At 43.7% G+C, this 12,222-nt stretch overlaps 3 protein-coding genes across 27 annotated transcripts in view; 2 read left to right on the forward strand and 1 right to left on the reverse strand.

The window, feature by feature from the left end:
* Nucleotides 1-2,546: 2,546 nt before the first annotated feature.
* crebzf (CREB/ATF bZIP transcription factor) lies at nt 2,547-5,266 on the forward strand. Of its 2 annotated transcripts, none has more exons than XM_028982836.1 (4): nt 2,547-2,737; nt 3,379-4,187; nt 4,400-4,469; nt 4,962-5,266. In XM_028982836.1, the coding sequence occupies exons 1-3, from the start codon at nt 2,663-2,665 to the stop codon at nt 4,452-4,454; spliced, it is 939 nt and encodes a 312-aa protein (XP_028838669.1). In that variant the 5' UTR covers nt 2,547-2,662; the 3' UTR covers nt 4,455-4,469; nt 4,962-5,266. The 2 variants fall into 2 exon arrangements, with proteins under 2 accessions (XP_028838669.1, XP_028838670.1); XM_028982837.1 differs by having other exon boundaries at nt 4,411-4,469.
* Nucleotides 5,267-5,274: 8 nt separating this feature from the next.
* On the reverse strand, nt 5,275-8,267 carry tmem126a (transmembrane protein 126A). Its single transcript, XM_028982838.1, has 5 exons — nt 7,620-8,267; nt 7,305-7,401; nt 6,999-7,192; nt 6,805-6,919; nt 5,275-6,737 (listed from the first exon to the last, which is right to left on the reverse strand). The coding sequence occupies exons 2-5, from the start codon at nt 7,394-7,396 to the stop codon at nt 6,530-6,532; spliced, it is 609 nt and encodes a 202-aa protein (XP_028838671.1). The 5' UTR covers nt 7,397-7,401; nt 7,620-8,267; the 3' UTR covers nt 5,275-6,529.
* Nucleotides 7,871-12,222, forward strand: part of dlg2 (discs, large homolog 2 (Drosophila)) — a 255,544-nt gene continuing 251,192 nt past the window's right edge. For 8 of the 24 annotated variants that reach the window (XM_028982799.1, XM_028982802.1, XM_028982800.1 and 5 more), the window contains exons 1-2: nt 7,886-8,745; nt 9,490-9,621. In XM_028982799.1, coding sequence (XP_028838632.1) covers nt 8,727-8,745; nt 9,490-9,621 — 151 coding nt within the window. In that variant the 5' untranslated portion in view covers nt 7,886-8,726. Of the gene's footprint in view, nt 8,746-9,489; nt 9,622-12,222 lie in introns of all 24 variants that reach the window. The other 16 variants (XM_028982813.1, XM_028982815.1, XM_028982814.1 and 13 more) reach the window with 7 other exon arrangements.

Consider the following 12,222-nt stretch of genomic DNA (forward strand, 5'->3'; position numbering starts at 1 on the left):
TGTGCTGTTCTGCAGTGTATCACAATGACAGTCGCTTCACTTTCACTTCACATTGGGGTGCAGTCCTGGCGCAGTCCTTTGGTTCACTGGAGGAACTGGGGACCTCTTTAGAGAGCATGAAGATCAACTCTACAGGCAGGGTGGAGGATGGACAGAACCTGGGTGTCTTGTGTCTTATGTTGACTGAATGTTGTGGGTGGGGTGGACCACCAAGGACCCCAGTCGGGATGGGCCTAATCTCCTTGCCCTCATTCTTCCCTCCCTGTCCCTAAATGCCTCCCCCTTGAGGTGTAGGTGCATTGCTGGGGTGCACACACAGGGGTACACATAAGGGCTCACACGGGTGCAAAAACCCTTACTCACAGACACACACTGTCAGGACTGGCCGAACATATGTTATTAATACTGTGTGCTGATAAATAATATTTAATATACATTATACATGATGTTGGTGACACTTTCATGTGTCAATTGTGTTACAGACAAACTGAAAAAAATAAGTTTGCCCAGACATCCTGGGTCAAAAACAAGCTATAACCACACAATGCTTGTGAATATGCTGTCATTGTTGCAGTTTACCAGTTTACTATACTTATACTTCAGTGTCTGTCTAATTAGGCTACTTATGAAGATGCTCTCAAGTCCCAAACATCTTCCACTTTCATCCAGGGTATTTACCGTCTATTTATTCACACACACATATATAAAGAGTGTAGTATAGTGCATGCTGTGTGCAGACATCTATTGACCTCAGATTTCTGAGTAATTTTTTCCTTCTAGCTTTTCCCTCAAAGACTTTTTGTGAGCAACAACACATTCCGAGAAAGATATTCTGATAGAACACAGTGAATTAATGCTTATGCATGCATGCATCCATAATTGCTTATTATTCATAGGGGTGGCAGTAGCCAAGTGGGTTAGACACTCACCTATGAACCAGAAGATCCAGGTTCAAACCCCACTTACTACCATTGTGTCCCTAAGCAAGACACTTAACCCTAAGTTGCTCCAGGGAAACTGTCCCTGTAACTACTGATTGTAAGTCGTCCTGTTGAGGGACGAGGCATGTAAAACAATGTTAGAAACAGAACGTGAAAACATGAGAGAGGAGATTTCAGTCATAAATTTGGAAGAAGACACTAAGGGAAATATTGCCATTGCATAATTAGCACAAGTAGATTGCTAGATAAGCAACATTGCATTTTGGGGTGGGGTGGAAAGCCTTGTTCATGTGTAATTTAGTAAAGATAAGAGAATACAGTAGATGAAGGCAACAATATACGCTTATGTCGCCATCTGCAGGAGATAAAAGGTATTTCTCTAAGGACTCATTATTTTCTCAGAATTCAGATTTCTTCAGTTTTGGTCAATCAAAAGAAAGGAGATTTATAAAAGAAATGAACTTAGATTCCAGACTTGTTTAATTCAGACAGCAACCATTTTTTGGCTTGAAATTGATAGAATTTTGCTTTAAATGTTAAGTTCAACTTTAAGTTGAGCTTTATTGTCATTTCAGCTATATACAGGTTGGGCCATTTATATGGATACACCTTAATAAAATGGGAATGGTTGGTGATATTAACTTCCTGTTTGTGGCACATTAGTATATGTGAAGGGGCAAATTTTTCACGATGGGTGGTGACCATAGTGGCCATTTTGAAGTCGGCCATTGGATCCAACTTTTGTTTTTTCAATAGGAAGAGGGTCATGTGACACATCAAATTTATTGCTAAATGTGTGCTTGGTTGTAACGTTACTTAATTTTTTCTTGAGTTATTCACAAGTTTCTGACCACTTATAAAATGTGTTCAATGTGCTGCCCATTTTAGTTGGATTGTCAAGGTGTATCCATATAAATGGCCCACCCTGTGCATGTTAGACAGTACATAGTGAAATGAAACAATGTTACATACCGACATAAAGTGCACATGTGCGACATCGACAAACTGGGCTACATAACGTGAAAACAGGGGATACAGGCAGTGCAAGAGTAACAGAATAACAATACAGACAGTGTTAAAAAACAGTGTATCAAATCATGAAGGTGCAGAGCAGAGAAAACCTGCTATTATAGGAATGTAATAGAGATATGCTCTGATCATAAGAGGCAGTGTGTGTGTTTGTCAGTCCAGTGTTCTGGTGTGCTCTACGTCAGGTCATGCAACTTGGAGGTGACCAAGTGGTGGCCTAGCGCTTAAGGAAGTGGACTTGTTACTGCAGGTTGCAGGTTCGAATCCTAAATTACATAAGCTTATTAAGGTACCGTCCCCACACACTACTCCCCGGTCGCCTGTCATGGCTGTCCACTGCTCATCAAGGGTGATATTTAAATGTAGAGGACACATTTCGTTGTGTCACCGTGTGAGGTGCACAATGACCAAAACAATTACTTTCACTTCACAACCAAATGAATGCGCAGATCATTCCCTTTCCGAGCACCTGGACTGCTTGCAGGCTGGGTTAAGGGGGTCTGAAAAGCAGCTGGAACTTGGCGACGTTGTTTGGATTTTGCCCGGTGACGTAGTTTCCGGCTTGTACGTCGCGTTCACGCGAGATTAGAAAGCGGCGCCATTTTCCACGCAGAGTCGGAGAGGCGCGTTTGTTCGACGTTCAGGCTTTCTTTTGTTCCCGATACTTTTCGGTTTCTTCAGCCGTGGCCTTCATGGTGGGCTCTTGTAGCAAGAGAAAGCCGAATAGAAGAAGGCAGTCAGGCGAATTTCACCAAACGCCTTCATCGGTGAGTTTTAACCTCCGTAGTTAAACCGCTGCGTCATCGTAACGAGGAATTATCGAGAAGTTTTACTCTTAAAAAGTTGTCGTCTTCTGTTAACGCGTTTAATGTTTTAATCTGTTTAAACTTCTCAAGTAACATACGTATAGTTCGTTTTACTATGTTTTTTCACTTTTTACATTCCGCTTTACTCGACGTTTATTGGTTAGCCCTTTAATATTAGCACTTTATTTTTATGTCAGTATAATGCCGAGAAATGAATTGTCCTTCGCCTTCATTTTTCCAACTTTTAACATTTTTTTGGCGTTATGTTGTATTATGCTAGCTGCGTAGCTAACATGATGCGTACAGTGTAAAAGTAACGTAATAAATTTAACCAATGTCGATATTATTGGGCTTATTACTGGGCTTCCTAGCCTGTTATGTGCTACATTCATAATTTAATCTTCCCATTTCACTCCAGAGCCCCTGACTATACTAGGCCTCGAATTTAGCCTTGCTCGATTAGGTACATAGCAGCTTGGGAAATGGCCTCTCATTTAATGCTGGAACTAAAAAGTCAACTCATTGTTTTGCTGTCAATTTTATATATTTGCACAGTGAAGGTACCTTCATATAATACTTCAGTAATGCATTTTGTTTTCTAGGCTCTGCGCTCTGTTTGCAGGCGTAAGGGCCATATGAAGTTGGACAGAATGATCACCAGGAAAAGAGGACGACTCGACAGCAGTTCAGCTCCAGAGTCCCTCGGCGCAGGCATGCCTTGCAAGACTGACACCAGCACCGTCAGACAGATCTCTCTGGATGAAGACCTTTGTGACTCGCCCAGCTCACCCAGCGTGGAGCTCGATGAACTGCTTAATACTGACGACCTTGACTGGGTCTTTGACAGAGATGCCTTCGCTCCACTTGGTGACCTTGACCCTTTCTACAGCTTGAGCTCGAATGATCGTCTGGATCAAGGTGCATCTGCGACCGAGATGACACGGTCTTCGATGGAATCTTCCCAGAGAAGACTTTCTGGTCACACGAGCAACAAGAATGCGATAGCGGCGAGAATGAATCGCCTGAAGAAGAAAGAATATGTCAGTGGTCTAGAGCAAAAGGTCGGGTCACTGACGACAGAGAACCGCTTCCTCCAACAGGAAAACGGGCAGCTGCACACGCGAGTAGAAGAGTTGGAAAATGAGACGAGGTACCTGAGAGCCGTGTTGGCCAACGAGAGCATGTTAGCCCAGCTGTTGTCTAGACTCACTGGTGTGAGCGGCATGAAATTCTCTACCTCGCTTTTCCAGGGACCCGACAAGAACGACCACGACTACGCCATGCCTACAAAGAGAGTAAAGGTGGAAGAGCGAGACACATCTGGCGGTGTCTGTTTGCATGTGGACAAGGACCATGTCTCTGTGGAATTCTGCACAAAGTGTGCAGAGAGTGCAAATGCATCAATTAAAATGTAGGGTCAAGTACATTTTCAATTTCTTGTTGACTTGAGACTGAACTTAATAAGGTGCACGTAGTAGTGCACGTTGGAAGGACATGCATCATGATAGACCAGAAACGTTGATTTGCACAGTTTCTGCTGAGATCGGTTGTGTGTTGGCATGTTATGTCTAAAAATCTGAAACGTAAAGCTTTAATGCAAGTTACTGCTAAACCTGTTGATAGTTTTCTTCTAGGTGGTTGTGCCTTGCTGGATGAGTGGCTATCAGACCATCCATGACTTCTTGGCTCCATGGTAAGGATCAAGAAACTAGAACAATCTGCAGAAGCCCTTAGGTCTATTTTTTTTAAAGATGTTGATGCTGATTTCCCCATCTTTGCCCTTGAGAAGAGATTTATTGATCAGAATGTTAAATACATTGAACATTTGACACATGTATGTAGTTATTATGGGGAATGATCCTAATGTTCTGTATATATTTTGTAAAAGCTCACATGCCACTTGCTTAGTTAAATGTGCATGGCTGAGCTTGAATAAGTGACTTAGTTAATACTAGAAATTGTTAAAACATTATGTAAATTCTAAATAGATTTGTGAGGTTTCACAAACTTGGCATACTTTGATATTCCTTAAATTACAGATTGGGCTGTGGTGAACAAATCAATTCACAATTTGCCATGAAACAAGAATTATGTGCTTGAGGCGGAAAAAGCCGGTTTGTGAAACTTCACTTTTTTCCTGAAGAATCTTTTCATTTAGCGCCCCTTATTTTTCTTTATGCTAAAGTGGATTTGCTGTGGGGGAAGCTGAAGAAGCGGGACCAGCTGCCGCCATCTTGGCCTGGTATATGTTAAAGGTAGTATGTAAGCTGGTGTAAGTGCTTTTTGTTTATTTGGTGGCATGTGCTGAGTTAACCACTCAGATGATTCACTGCAATGTAAATGTGTGTAGGGAACCACTTGAACAGACCAGTACCAGTAATGATTTTGCTGTGGAGGTCGATTTGCAAATTTTCTAAAATTGTATAATGGAAAAGGCGAATAATTGTTTAAAAAAAGAATTGTTTTGACAATAAATGCTCTCCAGTTTCATTGCCATCTGTTTTATTCCATGTAGAAAAATGACCTTTTTACATCTGAAATTAACACGTTCATCTTTTCTCTTTTTAACACAGCGAGATAAGCAGTCCTTCCAGGAGTTTGTATTCAAATGCCCTTTGCCGTAAACTCAGAAAGTGACTCAGGTTCAGCTACTTCCCAGACATTCCCAAACACTGTGAAGAAGGATGCACAATGCCCAATATTGTTTGTGTATGAGGCTAATTGATTTGCCTCAAGAAAAAGATAATGTGGAGAACGATGTAATGGTGGTTAATTTTCATTAGCATGGCATATATATATATATATATATATATATATATACACACACACACACAAACCAAAAGTATAGGCGCTAGAACAGCAATATTTTGCTCCTCGTTTGAGTTTCTCGTCGTATTACAGATGAAAGGCAAGTAAAAATATAAATACACCATTTAGTGACGTGACATTTTTGCAATTGGTGTACTGACAACATTATATAGTTAACGTCTGTGTAACAACCATATAAGGAATGGCTTTTGCCACCAAGCTTTGAATGAAGAGCATTACTTAAATAGGCGTCGTTTGCAGTCAGATATAAAAGTTTTGAAAGACCAAGCAGAAATCACAAATTCTAGGAAGGGCTGTTTATCTTTAGCATGTTATTCATAAAAAATTTTTTTTATTTTGTAATCCATTAATTCACCTGTTCATAAGAAAGATGTGACATGCATCATGTGTTTCATTCCTTCAGTGTTTTAGCGTAAGAGTTGTACCATATGGACCATGGATCAGATACCTTGAGTAGATCTGTGGATCATGTATCATATGAAGGACTAGATGCTGGCATGAACATTCGGATTCATACATTTACAGCATTTATCAGACGGCCTTATCCAGAGGGACTTCAGTAATTACAGCGACATTCTCTCCCCAGAGGGTTACCCACTAGGGTTTTACCACCCTTTAAAATCACACAGTAGCATATTGCCCTCTCAAAAGGTACAATTGTTTGGAGTGCATAAGTTTATTGCTAATGAAGATGACAATTTGTAATGGTTGCATTTTATTAATGCATTGACTGGTAATGGGACAGACGTGTGAAGTTACAATTTTAACAAGTTGAAGAAACAAACTTTAGTAGAAATCTTTCTGAAAGTAATTCCTAGGGCTAGAGTATGAAGTTCTTTCCATGTGGCTTAAAAGCTCCCATGCATCGTTATTAAAGATGAGTCTGACGACCTCGGTTGGAATAAAGTTGGGCAGGTATAGAGATCAGCTGCGGTAGTCCCGGAGTTCTTCACCCCCCGAGTCGGGTATCTGAAGCATCTTCTTGTAGATTTCGAAGTGCTTTGAGGCGAGGTAAGTGCCGAAAAAGGCTTGCAACACCAACACTATGCGCATTTTCTGCAGGACGGGCCGTGAGACGCTCGTCCAGTGGCGCAACACGCTGCCCCTTTCCGGCAACAGAGATGTTTGGTATCTGAAATGACACGAGACCTTTTTACACTCGGCAATAAAATTTGCGGGGAAGTGTCGGGCGAACGTACCTGGCTGCAAGTCCTGCGTTTACAGGCAACGCCAACAAGATGGGGTACAGGCCTCCCCCGACAAGCCCCACCAACGCCCCTCTTATCAATGCGCACGACGGGCAGTTCAGGTCTCCTGCGGAACGGGGAGTAGAAAAAAAAAAAAGAGCTTTAAAAGACGCAGACACACACGGAGCAGAGGAGCCGGGCTTTACCTGCGAGTATGGGATTCGACACCACCGCGTTGTACAGCGCCACGGTCGTCAGGAAGGGCAGCGTGGCCATCGGAAGGCTGGACGCAATCCGCGCCTGGCTCACGTTTAACACCCGCCGGTAAAAGCTGTTGGCGACCAGACCCGCCAGGCCGGCGTTTCCGCCCAGGTACAAGGGGCCGTAGGTGAAAAGTTTCCTGAGGTGACGGCACAAGACGCACGAATAAAATGACGTTTCGAATGCAACCCGTGCACGTATTTGTTTGCGACGAAAGCAGTAAAGGCCACGCCAGAGTGCACCATACATACCGGTCTAAATCGGGCAGTTTTTCAAATTTGTTATTCAGCATGTCCACAATTAGAGCACGCGGCACAACTTGTTCAGAATTTGACTCGGACATCTTTCCTGCAGAAGGAAAAAAATGGTCTGTTGCTTTTGGTGGCTAAGGTTAATATTCCTGCATACAAATCCAGTCTTTACTATTTCTTTTACAATGCAACACACGCAAGCAGTGGCGAGGTCAATTCTGAATTATGACTACCGAGTTAAAAACTAATACGCCGCCCTCATAATTCGTGCGCCCAGAAACAATCCGGACATTCTGCTGTAAAAACACCCGTTACCTGTGAAAGTTGTCCCCTATATTACTTTAATTAGCAAACAGGCTAGGTGCAATCCACTCGTCTCCTCTGTACGGGCGCAGCCATGTCAAACCACGTGTGAAAACTTTAACATGACCCACCGACTTCGTGATTGGTCCAGACCCTCGTACCCGGAAGGGATCCCTCCCCGCTGATTGGCCGCCCGGTCCCGTCAATCACTGCGGGTAGCTAGTAACCACTAGTCTCGTTGCTAAGGCGAAACCGCTGCTGCTGCCGCCGCTGCCGATACCCGCCCGCCTGCCTCCCGATCCGGCCGCACAGCAGTGGGATGCCCGGCGGCGGATGAATTTGTGTCGCCAGAATAAAGTTCCTTTTCCCCCCCTCACTCACAGGAGACTCCGCGCTTAATGTTTCAGGACTGCAAGTGCGCGGGTTCCAGAGGGGGGAAACTTGCAGGTATTTTCCAATAGGCGTCGCACCGACAGCCCGCTGCCTGGAATTAGCCTCCCGTCTGCTTAGCAGGATAACGCGCGTCAGCAGTCTTCTCCCAGGCAGCGAGCGGGCAGCTGTCACCGCGGCCGCGTTCGGTCACCAGGGCTTCACTCGTCCCCGAAGAAGGACGGCCGCTGTAATAGCGGAACTTGTCCCGCCGCCGCCCCTCCAGAGTTCCGGAGGCTGCTGAGGAGCGGGGAACCTGCAGCCTTTCAGCGGGGGGGGGGCATGATGGGGATTTCGTCGCCACTTCTCAGTTGGGACACATGTGACACTTTTCGCGCCTTGTCCCCGCCGGACATTTGACGGACATCCAGTCGAGATCGAGTTTTTAGACCTCTTCACCCTCCGTGGACTCGAGCATGAGCCGCGACAGCGTGGGGCGTCACTGCGACGCCGCCTGAAATGGCAGAAAAAGTGCCGACGCCCCGGTGGTTTTTGGAAATATTCCGCTCTGCGCCACGACGACGTCCGTTTGATGTCTGTGAGAAAGAAATAAATGAACTGTAGTATTTATCTCTACTGCCCCTCCGAGTGCCTGTTCTGCAAAAACCTGCACACTCGCCGGTCAAAAGCTGGGAAAAGTTTACATTCAGAAGAAGGAGCGACTTTTCATGCTGAGCAGCAGAAGTGAACATGCCCTTCAGGAAAAGAGGTGAGGAGAAATGCTGCTGCTCATCTCTCATCTAAGAATTGTCTACGTGTCAGTTTTTGTCACTTGAACTAAAACTTTCTTAACGCGTAGTGCATTGTGGGGGAAATGTCCATTTTGAAGGTGCTGATATTGCAGTAGGTCATCATCATAATCATCAGCAGCATAACATAGAGAGATAGAAATATATAACATTGAAACGAGCAGAAGTCTCTCCAGCTTGGCAATTCTTTTTCTACCTCCAGAATAGTGAGGCATTGATTGTCATTGTGAAGCACAGCACACGGTGACATAATGAAATGTGTCCTCTGCTTTTAACCATCGCCCTTGGTGAGCAGTGGGCAGCCATGACAGGCGCCCGGGGAGCAGTGTGGCACCTTGGCAGTTCGGGATTCGAACCGGCAACCTTCTGATTACCGGACCACTTCCTTACCTGCTAGGCCACCACTGCCCCAAACTTGTCACAATGTCACATACAATTAACCCATGTGATTACTGTCTACTGTACTATACTGTCTATTGTCCATTAAGTGACGTTGTGTGTTCATAGCTGTCAGATAAAAAATGGGTAATTCTAGTATAATAACAAGGTTTTTTTATTTGTCTCCAGAAGTTTGGCTGTTTAATGAAATACCTTTCCCTTTTTTCATTTTGCGCATTTGTGTGGTAACGGAGCTGTGACAAATACACAATAAAAGTTTTGGTGGTTTTTAAAAATGATTTATGTCACCTTTCGTTTATTTGCAGACACAACTAGGGCCTTGGGCTTGTTGGAGGACTACTGTTCTAAACTCAAGAGACCCGAGGAACAACAGCTGAAAACTGCCATTGTAAAAGTGATGGGCATCTTCAGAAGTAGCCTTTTCCAAGCATTACTTGGTGAGTTGCCAGATTGTTACTAGTTTTGATACCTACTTTACGGGTACAAAACCTTTCCGTTCCATTAGTCTAATACAAACAAAATATGAAGAAATGACTGATGACAGGGTTCCTACGGTCATCAAAAACCTGGAAAAGTCAGGTCACGTAGGGGTTTGGTACGATCATTGAGTCTCTTCTTCAACTGGTCCCAGACGTGCTCTATGGGGTTCAGGTCAGGGGACATTGATGGGGGTGTGCCGGCAGAATCGGGGGATGATGATGGGTTCTATGATGTCTCTGAGGTAAGAACGTGCTGTGACTGAGCCATGAATAATAACCAAATGTGTTTTACGCTGACTGGTGATGCCCAGACTGTAGCACCTCCTCCACCAAAGCAAACAGGACAGGAGACCACTGCTGCATTGTCCAGGTCACATGGTCTTGTGCCCACTGCAAATGTTCACGGCGGTGTCTTGGTGTCAGTAGAGTCACCTGTAACGGTCCTCTGGCATTAAAGCCAAAGTGGTGGAGTCGGTTGCGAATGGTTTGTCTGGAAACCCTAGTACCCTCGCATCTCGTAAACGTTCCTGCAGCAGTGTGGCAGTTGCATAACGATGTCTGAGTGCAGAGGTCCTTAGGTTCTGGTCATTATTGCGGTCTGTCACTCCTGGGTCTGTCAGTAATTCTGTGTCTTCATGCAAGTCTGCTGATGACACTTTGAGACACACGAGCAACATCTGACTGCCTGGCACTGACCCCAAGGTGCACCATGGCCAGGTGATGCTGCTTGTCCGTTACGTGACGTTGTGTGTTCGTAGCTGTTCTATTTTCCAGCACCTCCTCCTTGCTCCAAACTTAGAGGAAGAAACACTGTAGTTTATGTGACATTGTCATAAGTTTAATTTAACAATATTTTGGTTAATTTGACTTTTTTCACATTTGCACAGAAATTTCACAAAATGTATGGTCGTGAAAATTTGCAATTGAAAAGTCATGGAAATTCTTCACTAAAAATGCGTAAGAACCCTGTGATGAACCCTGTGAAAGGTAAGAGGTGTAACTGGGGGAAATAATTGAAAGTCTCACTGTCACTGACCAGTGTTGGCATCCTTGTGAGTTCGTAGAAATGTTACTTGTCAGAGCCTATCATGTAGGCCTTTTGTGTGCGTTAATGTCTGGTACGACGTACGTAGTATTAGCGTACGCCTGAGTCACATTTGCAAATAGACTCTTTTCTTTTTGAACTGAGCCTTCCATTCTTTTGTCACATTTGCTCAGCCTGCACTTCATGTCGCTCTTGCAGCTGGTACATTCTGCAGGGTTTGGGTTTGAAAAAAAGTTATTTTTGATTCTCGCTGATTAAGCAGTGGATGTTTCCTTCAGGCTCTGGGATTTTAATGTGTACCTTGTAAGCTCTTCTATGTATTTTGCCTCCCTAAAAAGATTTGTGTCGGTTTTGTATTGTAAAAGCAAGCATTCTTAACAGACAGATTAATATGACTGTAATTGTCTGTCTGTGTAAGTGTTTAATGTAGTTTTTTGAATGTGATTGCGATAAGGCAATCGGCTACTACATCCCTATAACATAGATACAAATTAAAGACATTCACGCTCATTCATTCTGGCTTAGTTTAGGCTAATTAAGTGCTGTTCTCAAATGATATCTCAAATGACAGTCTATCCGCATGTTTGGCAGCGGCCATGGCCCTGAGATGGCTTTTGTGCAATGGGCATCAGGAGTGTAGAGAATAGGGAGTAGTGAAGGCGAGACAATGGGCGTGTGACATACGACCTTTTAAAAATTAAGTACAGTGTATGAGAGTTGTCAATCATCACTGCAGGCTCCTCCCTTTTTTTTGTTTCTGTCACAAAATATGAAAATCAGCTTACACCTTGCCTCATTTTGTCCCACCACATTTTGTCTACATTAGCAAGATGTTTTCACTTGGTGCACAAGAAATTACAAGCTAAAATATCGTGCACCAAACTGTAAATGGCCAAATGCATGCTGTGCTGCATTTCATGGATGGATATGCTCAGTCTTCTGTCTGCCTTTGACATCTGTGAGCGAAATATAGATGCTGACTGTGGATATTTCAAAAGGCCACATAATGTATTTTTTTGTGCAGGGAGATAAAGACTTGATTCTTGGCACCCCAAAATCCGGTTTGGTCTGCCATGTTTTGTTGTCCCTGTCCCATGCTGTGATTTAAGTTTTGTCAGATAATCCTAAAAATGTTTTTTTGGAAGTTCATCTAGTCTCAAACACATAATTTTAGCTATAACAACATAACTCCACAAAAGTAATTCTTCCTAAAATAGACATAATCATCTTATGAAGCATTAGTTTGGATCTAATCTGTTCAGTTATAAAGCCCTGTTATGACATATTAGACCTGTCCAGCTTAACCCATTCGTCCACATGCAGAGGCCAAGCTCTCACAAGGTGACTTAGGGCACTTCCACACCTATAGGCTTTAATGCACTTCAATCAAACTTAGTTTGGTGCGGTTTGTTTCTTCCGGTGTCAACACCTTAATTGCACTCGGGTGCAAAGTCTTGATTCGAATATATTACAGAAATTGCCAGTGTAAATTTACTTCCATCATGTCCCTCCAA

The sequence above is a fragment of the Denticeps clupeoides genome, chromosome 6 (genome assembly GCF_900700375.1).
Source record: "Denticeps clupeoides chromosome 6, fDenClu1.1, whole genome shotgun sequence".
NCBI classification, from domain to species: Eukaryota; Metazoa; Chordata; class Actinopteri; order Clupeiformes; family Denticipitidae; genus Denticeps; species Denticeps clupeoides.